The sequence below is a fragment of the Leptopilina heterotoma genome, unplaced genomic scaffold (genome assembly GCF_015476425.1).
Source record: "Leptopilina heterotoma isolate Lh14 unplaced genomic scaffold, ASM1547642v1 Lhet_15, whole genome shotgun sequence".
Lineage (NCBI taxonomy): Eukaryota > Metazoa > Arthropoda > Insecta > Hymenoptera > Figitidae > Leptopilina > Leptopilina heterotoma.
This window is the reverse complement of record NW_025110867.1, coordinates 1,618,761-1,638,752: the sequence shown is the minus strand read 5'-3', so window position 1 is coordinate 1,638,752 and position 19,992 is coordinate 1,618,761. Positions and strand designations below refer to the sequence as shown.

The 19,992-nt window shown below is 26.3% G+C and overlaps 2 protein-coding genes across 2 annotated transcripts; one reads left to right on the top strand and one right to left on the bottom strand.

The window, feature by feature from the left end:
• Positions 1 to 5,799: 5,799 nt before the first annotated feature.
• LOC122498445 (facilitated trehalose transporter Tret1-like) lies at positions 5,800 to 9,259 on the top strand. Its single transcript, XM_043606167.1, has 2 exons — positions 5,800 to 6,045; positions 7,365 to 9,259. The coding sequence occupies exons 1-2, from the start codon at positions 5,991 to 5,993 to the stop codon at positions 8,531 to 8,533; spliced, it is 1,224 nt and encodes a 407-aa protein (XP_043462102.1). The 5' UTR covers positions 5,800 to 5,990; the 3' UTR covers positions 8,534 to 9,259.
• Positions 9,260 to 10,983: 1,724 nt separating this feature from the next.
• On the bottom strand, positions 10,984 to 19,676 carry LOC122498479. The gene is made up of 4 exons (XM_043606224.1): positions 19,324 to 19,676; positions 18,673 to 18,818; positions 15,128 to 15,394; positions 10,984 to 12,228 (listed from the first exon to the last, which is right to left on the bottom strand). The coding sequence occupies exons 2-3, from the start codon at positions 18,761 to 18,763 to the stop codon at positions 15,129 to 15,131; spliced, it is 357 nt and encodes a 118-aa protein (XP_043462159.1). The 5' UTR covers positions 18,764 to 18,818; positions 19,324 to 19,676; the 3' UTR covers positions 10,984 to 12,228; position 15,128.
• Positions 19,677 to 19,992: the final 316 nt, after the last annotated feature.

The following is a 19,992-nucleotide window of genomic DNA, read 5'->3' as shown; positions in this document are numbered from 1 at the left end:
TATACTTCGATAAATACCACTCGGCATTTACTCGTTTCATGAGGCAAGCAACATTTTTCATCTCAATCAAATCTTTCACACACAATTCATAATTTGGGAAAATCTTTTGCTTCCCCTGAACCATTGTTATTAATTCAGCATCCTTCGTAGACTGAATAAGTAACATTGTATTAATCTGCATACCAATGTCAAATGTCGATTTATTCAAATCTATAAAGCTGGTAAGTTTCAAGACATCGTTATTCCTAACACTAACTGTGGTTATCATAGCAAAAATTTGCGACGTGAAGAAAAATGCGACCAAAACCACTGTTAGAAACATGATTCTCTTGTGTGACTTTCGCGGTACATTCGCAACTGAGATTCCGAATAGAATTTGAAGAATTGTCGTCATATTGAAAATTGAATGTTGATATTTGGAATGATATTCGAAAATCCAAATTATGAGGATAATTCCAACGATTAATGGTAAAAAGTAAAAAGCAATGCCCATTGAAAATGTGAATGAATCCTGTAATGTTGGAACTAATGCAACAAATTGTTCTAATTCGAATTTCGTTAATTCGAGGATGCTGTGAAGCTTTTTCTTTCCACGAAAAGGATAAGAGCCAGCTGTCATTGAACTAACACCAATGTACTCTAATTTACCGTGTTGCAATTGATAGATCAAACCTGTTGATTTCGCCTTATTGGCTGAAAACTTTCCAAAATTATTCTGCTGGTATGGTGGAAAAACTTGTTGAAATTTCATCATTTCGGAAAATAATTCTCCTAAATACGCATCTCTTCCTGTGGTTTCCACTGGATGATGGGTCGAATTCCTCTTTACGTATGCCAACGGTGGAATTTGAAATAAACCAATTTTCAGTGGATAACGATTCATATTTTGCAATTTATCCGGAAATAAAATCGATTTCCGATTGTAAGCAACATTTTTATAGCCAAAAAACGGATTTAATTGATGAATTCTTATTTGATTGGCAACCATCTGAATTACAGTGACGTCGAGAAAATATTCCTTCATCCACATTTTACGGAGAAATTTCTCCTCATCACGCACTTTCGAGAAGCGAATAATTAAACATCTTGGTCGAATTTGTGCTCGTGACAAATGGACAATTTGCATCATTGATTTCTCGATATTTGTAAAATCCTTCTCGTCGTTTATCATCAGAAATAATGTTGTGTCCCGTAAATTTGCGAATGGATCGTAATTATAAAATTCTTCAACATTCTTGTCAGTGAATTTTTTGGTATCCAATTGAAAATTTGGTAAATTTTTTGTTGAATATTCTTCACAAGGGAAAATACATTTTCTTCATTATAAACGTCGACAATTAGGAAAATTTGATAAATGTTGAAATTAACTGCTTTTAGAATGTTATCGAATTTTTGCAGTTTTTCCGTTTCGTTAATTGTATTGTTATTTTGGAAAATTAGTTTTTTATTAGTAGCGAAAATTAAGGGTAAAAACAAATTATTTTTAGGATATTTAACATTTTTCTTCTTTAGGAACAATTTCATTTTGAAATTATACTTCTTTGTCTGACAAATATTTTTTTAAAGTTATTTCTTCTATTACATGTTTTGCCCGAAATCAGGAAAACAAAATGTTTATCAAAATTTTTTTGTAATCAATTTTTTAAATATTAAAAAATGTTCACAGCGAAATTATTTAAAAAAACGTTAAGGGCGTAAATTTTTTTTTTTTAATAAAAAATCTCAAAACATAAGTGACAGTAGTAATTCCAAAAACTTTCTGACCTTTTCTTTTATAATCACTTTGTTTTCTTCTCTGTTACTTGTCAATAAAGTAGTTTTTTCTTTAATTTTCAAATGATATTTTCTTTTTTATAAATTGTTGTTTTCTTCGGTAGTTACTCAGCGAAATAAAAAATTGTTTTCATTTTTTTAAAACAATTTTTTTTGCAATATCAATTCAAATATATTTTCACGGTGAGAAAATGACAATTTTTAAAAAAATATATTTAAAAATTCAATTTATTTATTTATTCCTTTTAAAAAATGAGTTATTAGTTGATAGAAATTTTTCAAAAAATCGTAAAAATGGAGATTTTTATTAAATTTTTATTTTTAAAGTTTGATTAATTATTTATTATTTAAATTCTTATTAACTTGAACTAAACTTTAATTTTATTAAAAAATTAAATGTCAATTTAGTAAGATGTTTTATTTGTGAATTATTTTTTAATACATATTAAATTCAAAGATTTTAAATTTCAATTGTTAACAAACTGAATGTAAATTTATTTTTTAATGACAAAATTGTCCAATAAGCATTTTCGAAATTTGCAGATATTTTTCGTTCAATTATCGTTTTTTCTTTTTCTAAATTTATTATTATTGTTATAGTGAAGGAGAATAAAACGAAAACATTCGGACAGATAGTTTTTAAAAATTAATTTACTCCAACGTTTCGAAATCTAAATGATTTCCTCTTCAGGGAGTCTGTAAAAATATAAAATAATATACAAAAAATATAGAATAATATACAAAAAAATAAATAATATACAACAAAAAAGAAAAATAATATGCAAATAACATACAAAAAAATATAAATTAATATACAAAAAATAAAATAATGTACAAAAAAATAAAATAATATACAAAATATATATGTATATATACTTAACATTTGTCAATCAAAAAATTTAAATTAGCATTCGTCAACCAAAAAAATTATTTTAAATGTAATCTAAATTCTTTATTATAATTTTGATTCTCATTTATTTTAGTTATGACTACAAACTCTATTTTTTCTCTGACGTTTGATGGGTGAATTTATTTTTATTTTTTGCTGACGAATGTCTATTTATTAATTTTTTTGGTAAGATATTATTATAACCTTTTTATTATTTATGAATAAATGTTAGATTAATTATATTTTTTTGAAATTTATATATTTTTTAAATTGCTTCCTCATGAAGGAAGCTTTGTATTAGCAAAATTTTGGATTGTCATTTTTTGACATTATTTTTAAATTTTTTTTAATATGCCTAACACTTTAGTACTTTATATATGCACAGGAACTCCCCGTATAAATGTTCTAAATAAATAAAAAAAAATTTCGACGTATTTTGACCTCCGAAGTCCAAAAAACGGATTTTAAAAATTTGTCCCGATGTGTGTGTGTGTGTGTGTGTGTGTGTACTAACATTACATTTGCCTCATTATCTCAGAACGAGAAAGAGCTAAAGGCCTCAATTTTTTTTTAAATTGTAGGTCTCCCCAGGGGACATAAAATGAGAGTATTTTCAGCCCGATTCATGAAGTTTAACTAATTTTTTTTTGAATTTTGAATTTTTCAAAAAAACGTTTTTTGACCATAACTTTAAAAAAACGTTAGGACACCTATAAATTTTTTTCTTTAGTTTTGTAGAGTTTTTTCAGATGCATCTTTTGAGCCATCACTAAACATTTTTCGTCCATATTATCCGTAGATATTAAACTTTTAAAAATCTAAATTTTTGGAAAATAAGACTTTTTTAAAAATTTTGTTGAAAAATGTAAAAGTAACTTTTAAAGTATCATTTCCAACTTGTAGAGCATTAAAAAACGCTTCGATTGACCTATTTTTAACTTGATTCGACCAGAAATTACAAAATTATTAGTATTTTAAAAATAAAAAAAAATTGTCGAAAATAACATTTTTAAAATTTTTTTATTTAAGAATTTTTCTGTAACTATTACTTAACAAATTATTTGTTTTTAATCCATATTACTTATAACAAAAGAAATATAAACAATTATAAAATAACAATAAAAAAATAATTATTTTTTAATGAAATTGGCTGAATACCAATTAATTAAAACATAAAAATATAAAAAATAAAAAAAAAAATTTTTTTCAAAAAAATTAAAAAAAAAATTTTTCAAAAAAAAATTTTTAATATTTTTTTTCTAATTCTGCACACAAAAAGGAACAATTTATGTTCTTAAAAATTTTTTCCTAAAGTAACCGTTTTTGAATTATCAACAATTGAAAAAAATGGCTAATTTTTTAAACAAAAAATTATATTTTTCTTAAAAATTATCGTATAAAAATTTTAAAAAATGCATTTTAAAGGTGATAAAACTAGCTTTCAGAAAATATGTGTTTGATTAAAGTGCGACCATTTCCTATGAAACTGTATCACTTTAAAAAAAACGAAAAAAAACGAAAAATTTTATGTTGCAATAACATTTTTTAAACATTAACAAATTAATTTTTTAAATTTTTGTTTTATACAGTGTTAAAACTCAGGAAAAGAGCTTTAAAAAGAGACCTTTTTGAGCTTTTTATCTTTAATAATAAGCAAAATACAAAACTTTTTGTAAAACCTTCAATCGCTGTAGGGTGGGCAAAAGTTATTGAGCGGGAGTGTATATATATTTTTTTTTTTGGAGTCATAACTAAAATAAATGAGAATTGAAATAATAAAGAATTTAGAACGAATAAATTAAAATAAAATATCAAAATTTTAAATTAAAAAAAAAATTAAAAAATTTTTTTAAATAGTTTACTTAATTAACCCTTAAACCGCACACTGGGTGTGCGACACCCGGGGACTTTTAAGTTTGTTTTCCAAGCTGGAATAGGACATTATCTTTTGGAAAAATTATCTTATATAGCTCAGTACATCTATTTTGAAGGAAAATAGGCTTCATAATGATTTATTTAATTTTAATAATTAAAAAAGAGTTTTTTAAAACTACTGAAATTACCTAAAACCAAAAACTGGGCGTCAGATAAGCAGAAATTTTTTTCTGACAACTTCATAGAGTTATCAAATACACAAAGACACTTGGCAGACTAATGTCACTCAAGAAACATAAATTTAAGTACAAAATGTTCCAATATCAACACATGTTCAATTTTTACGAATTTAACCGAAATATTAGAGTAAAAAGCTAGAATATGGGTGTCGCACACCCAGGGTGCGGTTTAAGGGTTAAAATAATAAAAAATTAAGTTGAGAATAACATACCTATAATTTTTAATTTAATTTTTAATTTAATTTTTAATTAATTTTATGTAACCAAAAATTTCAAATCCAATCTTCAATCAATGTCGTTTGATTGTAACTTTCGACTCAACCTACAAATATATCTCCATCTCTAATGTCAATTAGATCAATTATTTTGTTCTCGGACATTTTTAAATTGTTTTTCTTTAATATTTCTTAAGTATCTAACATTAACATAAAAAATTTTAAATAAAAGTCATTAATTACGCTTACATTTTCATTATTTTTCAACAATTTGTTGTTTACATTTATTAGTAGTCACAAAAGGTTGAAGAATAACTCATAATAAGTGATGTTTATTAACAAATTCTGTAAAATATTTCAACTGGCCATCTCGCATCTCCCCCGGACTTACCCTATGAAAAGTTATTACTAATCACATTTTAATGACAGAGAATATACAGATGTTATGAAGGAACGTGTAAATGATCATGTACGAAAAATTGTAATGCCATTTTGAACAGAACCAATGTCAAGAGTGGGGTCAGTGAGAGTGACAGTTTAACTCTCCACTCTAACTCTCACAATCAGACTTACTTCACGTCACGCCACACAAGTAAGCGACCCGGTGGAAACTCGTTGATTGGTTCTGTTCAAAATGGTATTATAATTTTTCGTACATGATCATTTACACGTTCCTTCCTAACATCTGTATATTCTGTCATTAAAATGTGATTATAGTAATAATTTTTCATAATGACAATTATCGGAAAGAAAAGTCAATATACCTTGATGTGTTTCAGTCAAATTATGCATCTGTTAAATTGAGGATGTCTCAAAAATTTATTTCTCTTACACAAAAAAGTTCGTTTAGATTGATTGCAAAAAGAAAAATTTTTTTTTGCTTTTAAGAATAATTCGAAATCTTGTTATCAATTTACTACTAAGAGGAGAATCAATTTATTTTAATTCTATAAAAATAAAATACCAAAAAACATTCGAACGAGTACTTTTTTTCTAAAAATGTCAAACAAACCAAAAACATTCTTTCTTCTGCAATATGCCGCCGCAATAACAGGTATGTTTTGTAAAAGGACATTATTATATTCATTTACTTATTTATTAAAAGCCAAAAATCAAATATGAATATTATTTGGAAAAAACTACATAATTTTAGCGTCAAAACTAAAATTCAGAGACATTAAATTCGAATATTTACGAATTTTTATTTTGGCGTCGACGCTAAATTCAGGGAAGTTACTTTTGAATATTTCTGAATTTCTCTTTTGGCAATTCATGTAGTAAAAAATATCCGAATTTAGTGTCGATGTTTAGCGTCGAAAAATATTTTTTTTATCCATAAAAATATCACTAATATCAATACTGTTTTCATTCACTTAAAGTGTAAAAAATTTTCATAGCACAATTATTGAACCTAAAACTTTTGAAATATTGTCCTTTTTCGGTTTTGCGATAAAAAAATATTTTTACTCTTAGCTTGACGTTAACTTAAAAAATTCGAAAATTAAAGAATTCTAAAAAAAAAAATTAGATTTAAACAGCGCAATAAAATATTTTGGAATTCTAGGTGAATGTATGAAAGTTAACGTAGATATATAGGTTTGTAATATTGTCATCATTAAAAATTTTTTTTAAATAGTTTCTGACGCTGAGATTAGACGCTAATTTCAGGGACCTTAATTAAGAATATTTGTGAAGTTTTGTTTTGGATATTAATGCATTAAAGAATATTTGGATTTATTTAGTGTCACAATGAACATTTTTTTATTCAGTAATTTAAAAGTTCTTGAAGTTGGCGTCGATGCTTAGCGTCAAAAACTATTTTTGGGATTTTTTGCCATAAAAATGTCACTAATATCACTCTTTTCATTCACTTTAAGTGTAAAAATTTTTCAGAGCACTATTGAAACTATAGTTATTGCAAAAGTGTATTTTTTCTGGGTTTTTATTAAAGAAAAACATATTATTTTCTACGCTTAGCGTCGACGCTAAATTATAAAATCTAAAATTAAACAGTTTCTTCAAATATTTTAGATTCGAACTGTGAGTCCAGTGAGTCTTTGTACAATGTAAAGATCAATAGTAAACTTTTTTAATAAAAAAAGAATAGTATCTTTTTGAAGGAGAAAGTGTTTTTAAAAGATATCTGTATTTTTATTTTGTAGATAAAAAATTAAATATCAAATTCCTTTTTATTTACAGGCAAACCAAAGATTTTTTTACTAAACTTTATACATATCTTTTACCAAATTTTGTAAATTAAAATATTTGTTAATTATAATTGAAACGTTTCACTAAATTTTGTACAAACTATTTACTAAATGTTAACTAACTTTTATACAAAATTTCTACAAATTGTTTTTACAAATTTTACAGGTTGCATAACAGTAACTGGCTATGGTGCATTGATATCATGGAGTTCACCAGCAATACCATATCTCGAGAGTGAAGAATCAAAAATAAAAATCACCTATAATCAAAGTTCATGGATAGCGTCAATCAACTTAATAGGCCTATCAATAGGATTCTTTCTAAATCCATTTTTCGTCGATCGTATCGGACGTAAATGGACATTAATAATGCTCTCAGCACCGCAATTAATTTCCTGGCTATTAATAATATTAGCCAAAAATTATATATCACTTTATTGTGCACGACTTATCGGCGGTATTGCCTATGGAGCCGGCCTCTGTACAATGATTCTCTACGTGGTTGAAGTGAGCAACAAAAATAATCGTGGAATATTTTTGCTTCTTATTCGTTTATCAAGAGGCATCGGTGGTACTCTCACAATTATTCTAGGTGCCTACTTGAATTATCAACAAATGAATTACATTCTATTGCTGCTACCAATTCTTTTTATCATCATATTCCTCTTTATGCCCGATTCATCATATTTTATCGAAATCAATCAAAAGAGTGATAATAAATGTTCAAAAACAGTTAAAACTTTGAATCCACAAACAGGGGACTTTGAAAATTCAAAATTAGACAACGACAAAATCGAATTACCAAAAACAGAAAATAAGAAATTATCAAATAAAAATTCGTTTAGTGAAAAAATTAGTGAAACAAGAATATGGAAATTATTTTCAAATCCAACGAATAGAAAAGCAATGATAATTGTCATATCGACTGGTTTATTAAACATCCTATCAGGACAGACAATAATCGGTGTCTATGGACAACAAATTTTAAGTTACAAAACAACACCAATGGATCCAAAGAAGGCAATGATTTTATGGTCACTACTCAATACTTTAACATGTCTAGTCGGTATAAATATAATCGAAAAAATAAATCGTCGAACAATTTTAATATTTTCCGGTATTATATCAACAATTTCACTAGTGATAATTGGTGTTTATTTTCAAATAGAAAAAAGTCTTTATAATTTCACTTACTTAGGGTGGATACCAATTATTTGCTTATCGATAAATTCAATTTTTCTCAGTAGTGGTGCGAGTAATTTATTTAGTATTTATCAGGGTGAAATGTTTTCAAGTGATATTAAAAGTATTGCAGTGACAGTGCTGCATTTATAATCGGACTTTCTTATAGTTGAAGAAATAATTAGGTGAATCATATTTTTCTACCAAGGTGAAAATATTATTAGGCATTGACGGAATAATGATTTGATTTAACATATTTACATTTCGGTTCCGATGTTCTGTGAAATCAATTTTTAGTTCTCCATTCGTACTTGTTTGTGTCTTTCGTTGTTGAGTTTTTAAACTGTCATTTTATAATCAAATTGTTTTAATAGTTGACTGTCGTTACTTTTTTTTGTAAAAGTGTTTACCATAATATTATTACAAGATCATTCAAATAGATCAAAATTAAAATTTTTGTCATAATATTTAATTTTGAAAACTGTCTTTCATTATTGGCTGAATCAGTAACACTTAGGCTTCTTATTTGAGCTGACTAAACTCTTACCGGTAATACCTCTTTGTTTTCCTAACGTTTTATTTTTTAATTATAATTTTTTAATGAGCGACAGTGGTCATAGACTGATGGCAATCTTATAAAAAGTAGTTTTGACATTCGTAAAAATATTGTTTTTGAATTCTTGATTCTTTTAAGAGCAATCGTTTTTTTGTGACTTATATCGTTTATTTGAACATTTCGTTTTGTTTAAGTTTCAAGTACACCGAAAAAAATGCCTAGGACCCGTATACCAGGAATTGACTAGGTTTCTTAGTTACGAGAGGAGCCAACTATAGAATCCTAGTCAAAGAAATAAAATTCAAGCATAGTTAAAGGGACCAGGAAAATTAGTCGATGCAATCAGAAAAAAATAGTCAAAATGACTAGGATAATAATATTAGATTTACACTGTGTATCATAATTATTTGAAATTCTTAATCAAATTCTTATTATCCAATAAAAGAGAAAAAGTAAATATAATTAAAAAAAATAATTAATTATTTTATTAAACATATTTATATTTGACTTTGTATTTATATACTTTAGAATTAATTTAAACTTATGAAATAAATATTTGACGCAGGGGGGACGCGAGCACCTGAACCTAACGAATACGCACTTTGAAACCCGGAACGATAACCACTACACTAAACACGACTTGGTATTTCAATTTTTTAATAGACACTAGATTTTCGAGTCAAAATACAATACTTAATCAGATGATGTTTTATACATTTCGAGTACACAATTTTATACACTTGTCAAAAACTATTTATTTTTAATTATTTATGCCATTTAAATGGAAATAAATTTAAATACACAAATTATTGCAAAGGTAAATTTTCAAACACACTGCGCGATTAAAATATTAAAAATGTTGTCACCACGTGCGTAAAAATTTCGACGATTTATATTGAAACCTAACCAAAAAAAATCTGAAAGAATTGACTAATATAATTAAATAGTTTACTTTCCAAAACATGGACTATCTATATTTCCAGAGGTTCCGAGAAACCAGCAATTTTGATGTATGTAAGAACTCCATTTTATGTACAAAAAATAGACGCGAGTAATGATAAAAAATCGTTTTACGAAATCACGATAAATGACGCGAAAGATATAGAGGTAAACACTGTCAGAACAGAAGCAGACGCGTGCGCATTATGGAAATAGTCAAAATTACTAAAATCCTAGTCAATTTGACTAAGATTTGCAGGGTTGTTTTTGCCAGGCTTGAATTTGTTGAATCAACCTAGCGATCCTAACCATAATGATTAGGAATCCTTATTACTTTTACTAGATTAAGATTAACTATAGGGTCATAGTTAATAATACCATTGAGATTTTTTTCGGTGTAATTTAAAATAATTACTATCACTTTAAAATCCAAAGGATTTTTGTAAACTGACAGTATTCGATTTGTTTTGGTCCAAAACAATAGAATTTTAAAAACAATTAATACTTTATTCGTTATTAAATTAAAAAAAGTATCGTCTGTTTTTCATTATTTAAACCTTTTAAAACAAGAATTGTTTTTCTTTTCCTCTCGTTATTTTTTGTTTTTATTATTAGAAATAAGTTTCTCACGTCGATCAAAAAGAAAATTTATAGAATCTCATTTCGTATCATATTTAATTAATTAAATTTGTTTTAGTTACACTCGTTAAATTTTATTTCGCATCGTTTGTTTAGTTTACTTAATGTTTCGTTTTTATCGTAAGTATAGAAAATTGTCATACAATGAACTATACTTATTCCATTTATGAGAATTTCTTGCAATTTAAGTTCGTTTTTTTATTTATTGTTAAAAAGAATTTTAAGGAAATAACTGTCATCGTATTTAAAATATAAAACAAATCTATCGTCTGTAATTTATCCGCTAACAACTCGTAAAAATACACATAAGGTTATAGGTTAATTTAAAGTTCAATTATTTATTCATTAACAATTAAATTAATTATTAAATTATAAAATAATTATAATTTATTGAAACCATTATTAATAATTATTAAATAATTAATACTATACTGTCGTTACTATTTCGCTAATAGAAATTTATTTTAAGTTTTTTTTCTGAAGCGAATTCATGGAAAGATCAGTCATTTGGTTTAAAGATATTATTAGTAGTTGTCGTTTAATTTTTCGTTAACAATTCGTTTATTTATGTACTTTTTTAAATTTATTTGTTTTTTACATTTCGTCTGAATTAAAGGAACAGTCATTATCTAAGAGTACTGAACAAATAGATTTATCTATAATTCTAAGTCGCTTTAGCTATTCATCATCGTTCATTCGTTGCTGAATCTGTAGTTTTATTTTTGTTATGCATCGTCAAGGTCATATAAAAAAAGGGGGTAAGATTCAGTTAATTGGAGTCAGCACTATCGTTTATATTCAAACTGTCATTTATTATTAAAAATTAACAAATATCCTTTCGTTATTGCCTGATTTACCTCCTTTTTCGTCTCTGATTGATCGTCAATACTGCCTTTCATCTCATCGTGATCACCATTGTCTTTATTAACAATACTTTCGTTTTTTATAAATTTATATTGCATATCATTTAAATTATGAACATTCGTTTTTTAATTTTTCTTTATTATTTACTGTCATCATATTAACTTTCGTATTTACTGTCTTCCTATTATATAACATTGTTTAATTTATAAAAATTATTAATTTTTATTATTATAATTTAATTGACAATCGTCTCTACTGTCGTTATAACACATGTCGTTTTATAATTTATTGTTATAACCGTCTTTGACAGTGTTGTCTATGAATTACAGTCGTTACTAATTGTCTCAGTTTCGTTCTGAGAGATCAAAATATCAATCATTTCGTTAATCAATTTTCTTCGTAGTAGCTGCTTCTAGGACCTCTACTTTCTTCTGGTGACACATTTACCAGACAAATTAAAAAGTTTATATAAAACAGTTATTTAAATTTATGTTGTCGACAACCCCCTCGTACAGTCGTTAGATATTAATAAATCGTATACACAGTCGTTATGCGCATACTGTCGTAAACAATACGTTTTCTATTCGTTTACCAATCGTTTATCACCTGTAGAAATTATAAAGTCATTTATAAAATTCTGAATTATCGAAACAATTTGTTTCCTTGATTGAATCAGAAAATAAATTTTTTGTCAACCTTCTCGCATATTCAGACTTATTATTTGTGGTATGATCCACTGGGTTTTAAATTCCCAACGCTAATGGACGTCGCCGCCAACTGGATTTGACCCTTTTTCCACACTTATCTATTCGTTTTGTAATGTCCAATTCGCTGTTCAAGTGAATGGTACCTTAAAAACAAATTGTTAATTATATTTCAAAATAAACATTCGTTGTTTGTCAAAAACTAGAAAAACTGTCATTTAATATTTTTCGTGCTTTAAAATTGTCTGCTCCTAAACCATTAAAACAGAACACATGCTAAAATGATTTGGAACTGATTCGTTTTTCCAACCCTCGTTACTATCGATTGTTACGAAAAACAAACCTAGTTGTTTCAGTTTATTGGGAATGAACACAACTCCGTCCAAAAAGAAACAACCCAGAAAAACGGTTTCATGTGTCTTAAAATTTTATAAATGAAATATAAATAGTTTATAATAACACATCGTCATTAAATACTGTCATTCTAAAGAAAACAAAACTTTTCGTTAAAAAATAACCTCTAGTTTGAATCTGGTCCTTCGTTCGTTGTAGCGTTTTATTTTTAACGACGTCAAATAATAAATTAAATAAATACTCAAATATTTATTCATAAAGTACTTTTTGATAAACTATATAGTTATAATAAAATTAATAGAATATAGAAACATACATTTATTAAAATGTATAGTCGTTAAATGTGTATTCTGTCACATTTTAATTCTTTTCTATACAAAAGAATTTTTAACACAGTCGAACAGTCGTAATATTTTCTAACTAAAACATCGTTTTGTATACATGTATATTATTTGATCTCAAAATTATTTGTGCACTGTAAATACGAGCGTAAATATGACTGTGAATACGACCCTAAATACGGGCCTTAGAAGGGTAGTGTAATTGAAACAGCAAATACAGCCGTATTTATGCCCGTATTTAGGGTCGTATTTACGGTCATATGTGAATACCATTTTTAAAAAAAAAATATATATACCCCCACAGCACCGAAACTTTCCTAACAATTTATTGAATATTTACTTGTAATATTCGGCATATTTAACTGAAATGTTTAGTGAAAATTGTTCTTTACACAACTTTCAATAAACATTGCAATTACATATTCCGAACATTGCAAGTAAATATTTAATAAATTTTTAGGAAAGTTTCGGTGCTGTGGGGATATATATATATAATGGAACATTATTAATTATTATTAATTTAATATATTAAATATAATATTGCAACTAAAATAAATAATATTTAAGGTAAGTATTGAAATACGATTTATTCTTATAATAAATGCATAACAAACAAACAAATATATAAATGTCACTTTATTTTAATCACAAACACACATATACACATGGTACAATTATTTATTAAAAATTGTAATTTTTATTATTTTTATTATAAGAGAAAAAACACAAAAACACAAACGCACAATAAAAACACTTGTAGATTTTTCAACAGCTAAATAAAAACGACAAATAACGCGAATCACATGTAACTGTAAGAATTTTTTTATTATTTTTATTATAAGAGAAAAAACGCAAAAACACAAAAACACAAACGCACAATAAAAACACTTGTAGATTTTTCAACAGCTAAATAAAAACGACAAATAACTCCAATCACATGTAACTGTAAAGGCCAACGCAGAATAGATCTGTAACCGGAACCGCAATCGTAAGCGTAACCGTAAGAATGAGTTAAAGAAGGATAGGTATATTGTTTATCCTTCTCTAACTCATTCTTACGCTTACGGTTACGATTGCGGTTCCGGTTACAGATCTATTCTGCGTTAGCCTTATGGACAGTTTTCAAAAACTGATATTTAAGTTGCATATACATTTGAAGAAAAATATTTTCTTGGATCAAGAACACTGGCATTGTGTTAAGTAAAAAAAGTTTCAAAGCAAATAAATAAAATGATTCGATTCAAGAAACATGAATTCTCCACACAATACTTTATTATTTCGCTTAAGAACATGATATTCTAGATTCAATACTTTTTGGTACTTCGGAAAAGTAAAATATTTGGTTGAAATAATTACATATTGAGTTCTGCCAAATACTAAATTGTTAATTCAAGAATTCTGTTCAATGCTAATAATTACTTGACACAAGAAAATGAATTTCTTTCTTCAAATAAATATGGGATTAATTGAATATAATTTTTAATCAACTTGAAACAAATATTTACTTATATTAAACTTCGTATTTTCTGGAATCAGGATTATATGAGCGTTGAATTAAGTAAAAACTTTTTTAAAGGAAACAAAAGAATGATTTAATTCAAGATCTTACACTTAATTGAATTGAATAAATAAAATATTTCATTCCAGAAAATATAACATTCTCGCAAGAAATTAATGATTTTGAAACATGAGAATATAGAAATGCTTCAAGTAAAAGAAATGCTTAGATTAATTAATATTTTTTTGAAACAAAATAATTTTTAATTGAGTTGAAACAATTATTAACTTGTATTAATCTTCCCATTTTCTTGGCTCAAGACTATGGGTGTTGAATGAAATAAATAGTTGCTTTAAAGGAAATAAAAAAATTATTTGACTCAAGATACCAAATAACTCAAGGTAAATTACTTGACGTGAGAACATGATATTCTTGATTCAATACTTTTTCGAGACTTGGCGCATGTAAAACAGTTCGTTTGAAACAGTAAGATATTTACTTATGTCAAACCCATATTTTCTTATTTCAATAACTTTGATCAATGCTCAAAATTACTTGACACAAGAAAATAAATTTCTTCCAATAAGAAAATATGGGTTTGTTTCAAATAAATCAGGTCAAGAAAATGCATTTGCTTGATTCAATGAACTTTTTTTTAGTGTAAGGGTACAATTTTAAAAATTTGTACCAACCAAATTTTGGGAACTCACATTATACTGTGTCGTCAGAGACTATCAAACAATTATAACTGTCATCACTAGATGACGAATTTTACAAATTAAATAAAACAATTTTTTTTAAAATAAGGGTACAATTTTAAAAATTTGTACCAACCAAATTTTGGGAACTCACATTATACTGTGTCATCAGAGACTATCTCGTCGTCACCGTCATTTGCAGAAATATCATCTACATCATTGACATGATCCAATTCCTGTAACCGCTTAATTTCTTCTAATATATCCTCCGAATCCATTTCTTCAAAATTTTCTTCTTGTTTCTTGTTATTATTCCTATTCCTGTATCTTTGTTTGGTAATTCGGAGCACTTCGAGCATCTCGTTTTTAAATTCAGAAATACTGTGAGGCCCAGCAAAAAAAGTACACTGTCTCGCTGATTCTGAAAAAACAATTAAATGATTAAGTTACAATTAAGATCTAAAATTTTAATTTTTAAGAAGTTACAAATGATTGCAGAAACTCAATTATTTTCAAAGGTAATAAAATTCTTATCACAAAATTCAATTATGTTTAAAATTTACAAGAATATCTCGACAAAATACTATTTATTATCTTTATTTATAAATTAAATAATTCTTCAAAATTCAATTATTTTCAAAAAATTTAATCAAATTCGTGTCAAATTTTCAATTATTTAAAAAATTTTCAATATCTACTATTTTAATAAAATTATACGCAAACATTCAGTTATTCTCATAAATAATAAAAATTTTACTGAAATTTCATTATTTTTAATTTTTTTTTGTATTTAAATAATTGAATTTTCGTAGGATTTTCTAGTAAAACTTGATTTTAAAATAAATTTTTATTTAAAATTTTAAATAATAATTGAATATTAAAAGTATTAGAGCGTTGTAGAATTTCAATTTTAATCGAATTCCTTGGAAAATGTAACTATTTTAAAAACTTCAATTAATTCTCGTAGAATTTTCTAATAAAAATTGATTTGAAAATAAATTTTAGTTTAATTTTTAAATAATAATAGAATATAAAAATAATTTTGATGAAGTTACAGTAACAATATTCTTATTCTTATAATATAAAATAATGATTTTATCTCTCGATCATCTTTAATTATATTAGAAAACATGAAGAAATCGATCACTCCGAGTCGACAACTCGGAGTAATAGCTATCTGTATGTTTTATAACAACATTTTTAAAGTTGATTAATTTCAAAAATCTTTGAATTTGAAATTTTTGAAAATCTTAATTTAGAGGTAGGCATTTAATTGAGTTGAACCGAACATTAATCGACTCGACAACAGAAAATTCGAATCGGAGATAATTCGAAAATCGTCGTTTCGAATTGCACAACTCGACTCGGTCTACTTTCGATTCGAATCGGACAATTAGAAAATCGAAGTTTCGACTTTCGAATTACTCGACTCTACTCGATTTTCGAATCAAGTCGGCCAATTCGAAAATCCAAGTTAGACGAATATCGAATTAATGTGCTATAATGTGTATGCTGTATGTTGCGCAATTCGAATTTCGAATTGTCAAGTTCGAATAGAATTTTCTCTCGATTCGAATATTGCACACCTATCTTAATTCCTATGTGAAAATAATAATAATTAAATATTTAAAAAAGAAATTATTGTTTTCGAACATTTCTTTCAATAAAATTTTTTCTTTCTTTTCTAAAAATTAAAAAAATTTTCAGTTTCTTTTTCAATTAAATTTTCTAATTGACAACTCTATTTCATAAATATTTTTTCCTTCATTTTTAAAAACTTTAAATTTTATTAAAACTTAAAACAATTAAAACTATTAAATAAAATTGATGCAAATTATTTCCTTATGAAAGTAAGAATTTTCTACAAAAATATTAAGAAACGGGAATATCTAATGTTTTTCTTAACAAAAGAAAAAAAATCATTTTGTAAACAATATTGTTATTGAGAGATAAAAATTATGCATAAAATGGGTATATTTCCTACTTTTTAATCAAAATTTTTTAACAATGAATAATTTTTTAGCATTTTTTAAAAATAAAAAGGAGAATAATTTGCATAATAATTTAGATGAGTCAAACGAAATTTGTTATATAAGAAAGCATACAACAAACAAAATGGGTATATTTTTTATCACACGGAGAAAAATGGATAGTTAAATTTACTATCTAGATAATCAGGGTGACGATCTTGGATACTCAACTATAGGACAACCATCTAGATAGTTAAATTTAGTATCTTGGGATAATCAAACTTACATACTAACTGACATTATCCAAGATGTTTACTTTGACTATCCTAGATAATAAACGCAAGTTGCTGTGTTTATATACATCTAAATTGATCAATAAAAAATATTTAATGATAAAAGTTAATTTTTTAAGAAATTAGTGAATATTTTTCCTAGATAAATAATTTTTTATGGAAAATCTGAAAATTTTACAGAACAAAATACATTAATTTAACGGTACCCTTGAAATGTTTAAATCCTTTTGACAGGTTTAAAGGTTATGTTGCTAATCGTAAGTTTTATATATTTTTTAAGCAATATTATATCTGAAATTCAGTATAAAAAAATTTGACAATGTTTTTAAATTTCGAATAATATAAAACTACTTAACGGTGTTCGATGGTCTCTCAAATTTCTCGATAATGTGCGACGTGTGCGACCAACAGTTATCACCCAACAAATACGGCACTGACAGGTTTAAATGACGTGTAATTGGTAAACATTCTTTTTTTAACAAATTTCCCTCTGTTCACAGGCACTTTTTACAAAATCTGACAACGTACATTTGTCACAAATGTTTTTAATTGTCTGAATTCAAAAGATTTTGTCAATCCATGCAGAAACGTGGTTGCAGCATTGGAATTACCGTAGCAATGTAATGCGAATCATTTTGACAGCTGAGCCTTTACACTCCCTGCATGCTTCTGCCCTCTACTGTCAAAATGGCTGTAACATACGTCTTGTGGCCTGCCATTACATTACTTTTTTATTTCCAATCCTGCAACCGCGTTTCTGCATGGATTGACAAAATCTTTTGAATTCAGACAATTAAAAACATTTGTGACAAATGTACGTTGTCAGATTTTGTAAAAAGTGCCTGTGTGCAGAGAAAAACTCGTTCGAAAACGGTTGTAATCAATAATCGGTAATCAAACTTCTGCGCAAGCGCTCGGCAAGTTGACTATCCAGGATAATAAATTTGATTATCTAGATATACTAAACGGGAATATATAATATTTCAGGAAGATAATATTTCTAACTATACAGATAATAAATTTGATTATATATTTTTTAAATATCTACTTTTAACTATCCATTTTTCTCCGTGCATAATTTTTCAAAAAATTTCTAATTTGTAATATTTTATTATAAGTCATGAAAAAATACCCGCATATTTTCGATTTGTCAAATAATATTTTTTAAAGAAAAAAAAACAAAAGCATACAGAAAAAGTAACTTCTAACTGCGGACAGAATTAATGAAAGAATATGAAGATTAATACATTCAATTATAAAAACATTAAAATATACCTACTTAATTAATGTTAAAGAACAAATTTTAGTTTACGTATTTTTTAATGATAAACATAGTAATTAATTTTTCCTAGATTCTACAAAAAATTTATGTAATATTGCAAAATCAATCCATTAAGTAGATCAAATAATGAATCTCTATTAAAAGTTAAACTTACCGAACAGAAGATTGGAAATCTTAGTGTCTCCGAATTTCTCACTTTTTTTGCTTCCGGGCCAGGAAAATTGACTGACAAGTTCGTCAGTCATTAACTGCTTTCCCGCTTTTAATTTAAATTTTTCCCGGAATTAGTTAGTAGACACCCTGAATTGGATTCAATTTTATTAAAATTTTTGACAATAATTTAATTCTTGACAAGAATTTTTAATATAATTTTGAAAATAGTTTGATTTCTGCAAAGTATTTTATTATTTTTCTTAAGAATTAAATTCTTGTGATGAATATTGATATTTATAAAAATAATTGAATTTTGGAAAAAATTTTATTAAAATTCCTTAGAGTAGTTGATTTTATGGGAAGAAATTTAGTTGTTTATCAAGCTAATTGAATTATTGCAACTAATTTTATTGAATAATTTAATGTTTCTTAAAATTGATTGTATTTTTCGAGGAATTTATTTAATATTGCATTAAAAGTATTTGAAATTAAGCGATGAAAATAATTGAATGTTTTCGTAAACTAGAAAAATCTTTTGAAGGTTTTGTATTAAACTTCTTGGTACACAGTAAAAAATAAAAAATTTTACAACAATATTTTTACTAATTAAAATTTAAAGGACAAAAATGTATTATTTTGTTGTAGTACTTACCTTTTTGACAAACTTCTTGTAATCCAAATATTCAGTTAACACCACTATCACCAAACTAAATAACAACAACGACCACGAGGACGTGTTGATACATCGACAGCTAGATCGATAATGGGTGAATAGTCCCAATAGTGTAAAGAACGCTCATTAAAGGTGCACTTTTTCACGCACAAAACGCAAATTGTCGTAAGTCACGTAATGTAAAACTTTAAGGTGCTCTTTCGAACACACAAAATGCCTCGCATTACCATCACATACGTGCAACCATCGTGCGACAATGTACTCGCATTAAAAAATGGCATTAAACATAATTTTCGCACGCAGAAAATGAGACGCATATCGTGCTAGTCATGTGTAGTTTATTTTCATGTATTTAAGCAGATTTTATGCATGCACAAAATGAAACTCATTTCGTGACACTTATGTGCGACGCACTATTGTTATCTGGGTATAGACCCAACCTTTTTTACAACAGTGCTTACAGTTACATGTGATTGGAGTTATTTGTCGTTTTTATTTAGCTGTTGAAAAATCTACAAGTGTTTTTATTGTGCGTTTGTGTTTTTGTGTTTTTGCGTTTTTTCTCTTATAATAAAAATAATAAAAAAATTCTTACAGTTACATGTGATTCGCGTTATTTGTCGTTTTTATTTAGCTGTTGAAAAATCT

Excerpts from the sequence above, each read along its gene's own strand:
- LOC122498445 (XM_043606167.1), top strand. The coding sequence starts at position 5,991 with ATGTCAAACAAACCAAAAACATTCTTTCTTCTGCAATATGCCGCCGCA. Across the intron at positions 6,046-7,364 it reads ATATGCCGCCGCAATAACAG|GTTGCATAACAGTAACTGGC; the intron begins GTATGTTTTGTA and ends CAAATTTTACAG.
- LOC122498479 (XM_043606224.1), bottom strand. The coding sequence starts at position 18,763 with ATGACTGACGAACTTGTCAGTCAATTTTCCTGGCCCGGAAGCAAAAAA. Across the intron at positions 15,395-18,672 it reads GATTTCCAATCTTCTGTTCG|AATCAGCGAGACAGTGTACT; the intron begins GTAAGTTTAACT and ends TTGTTTTTTCAG.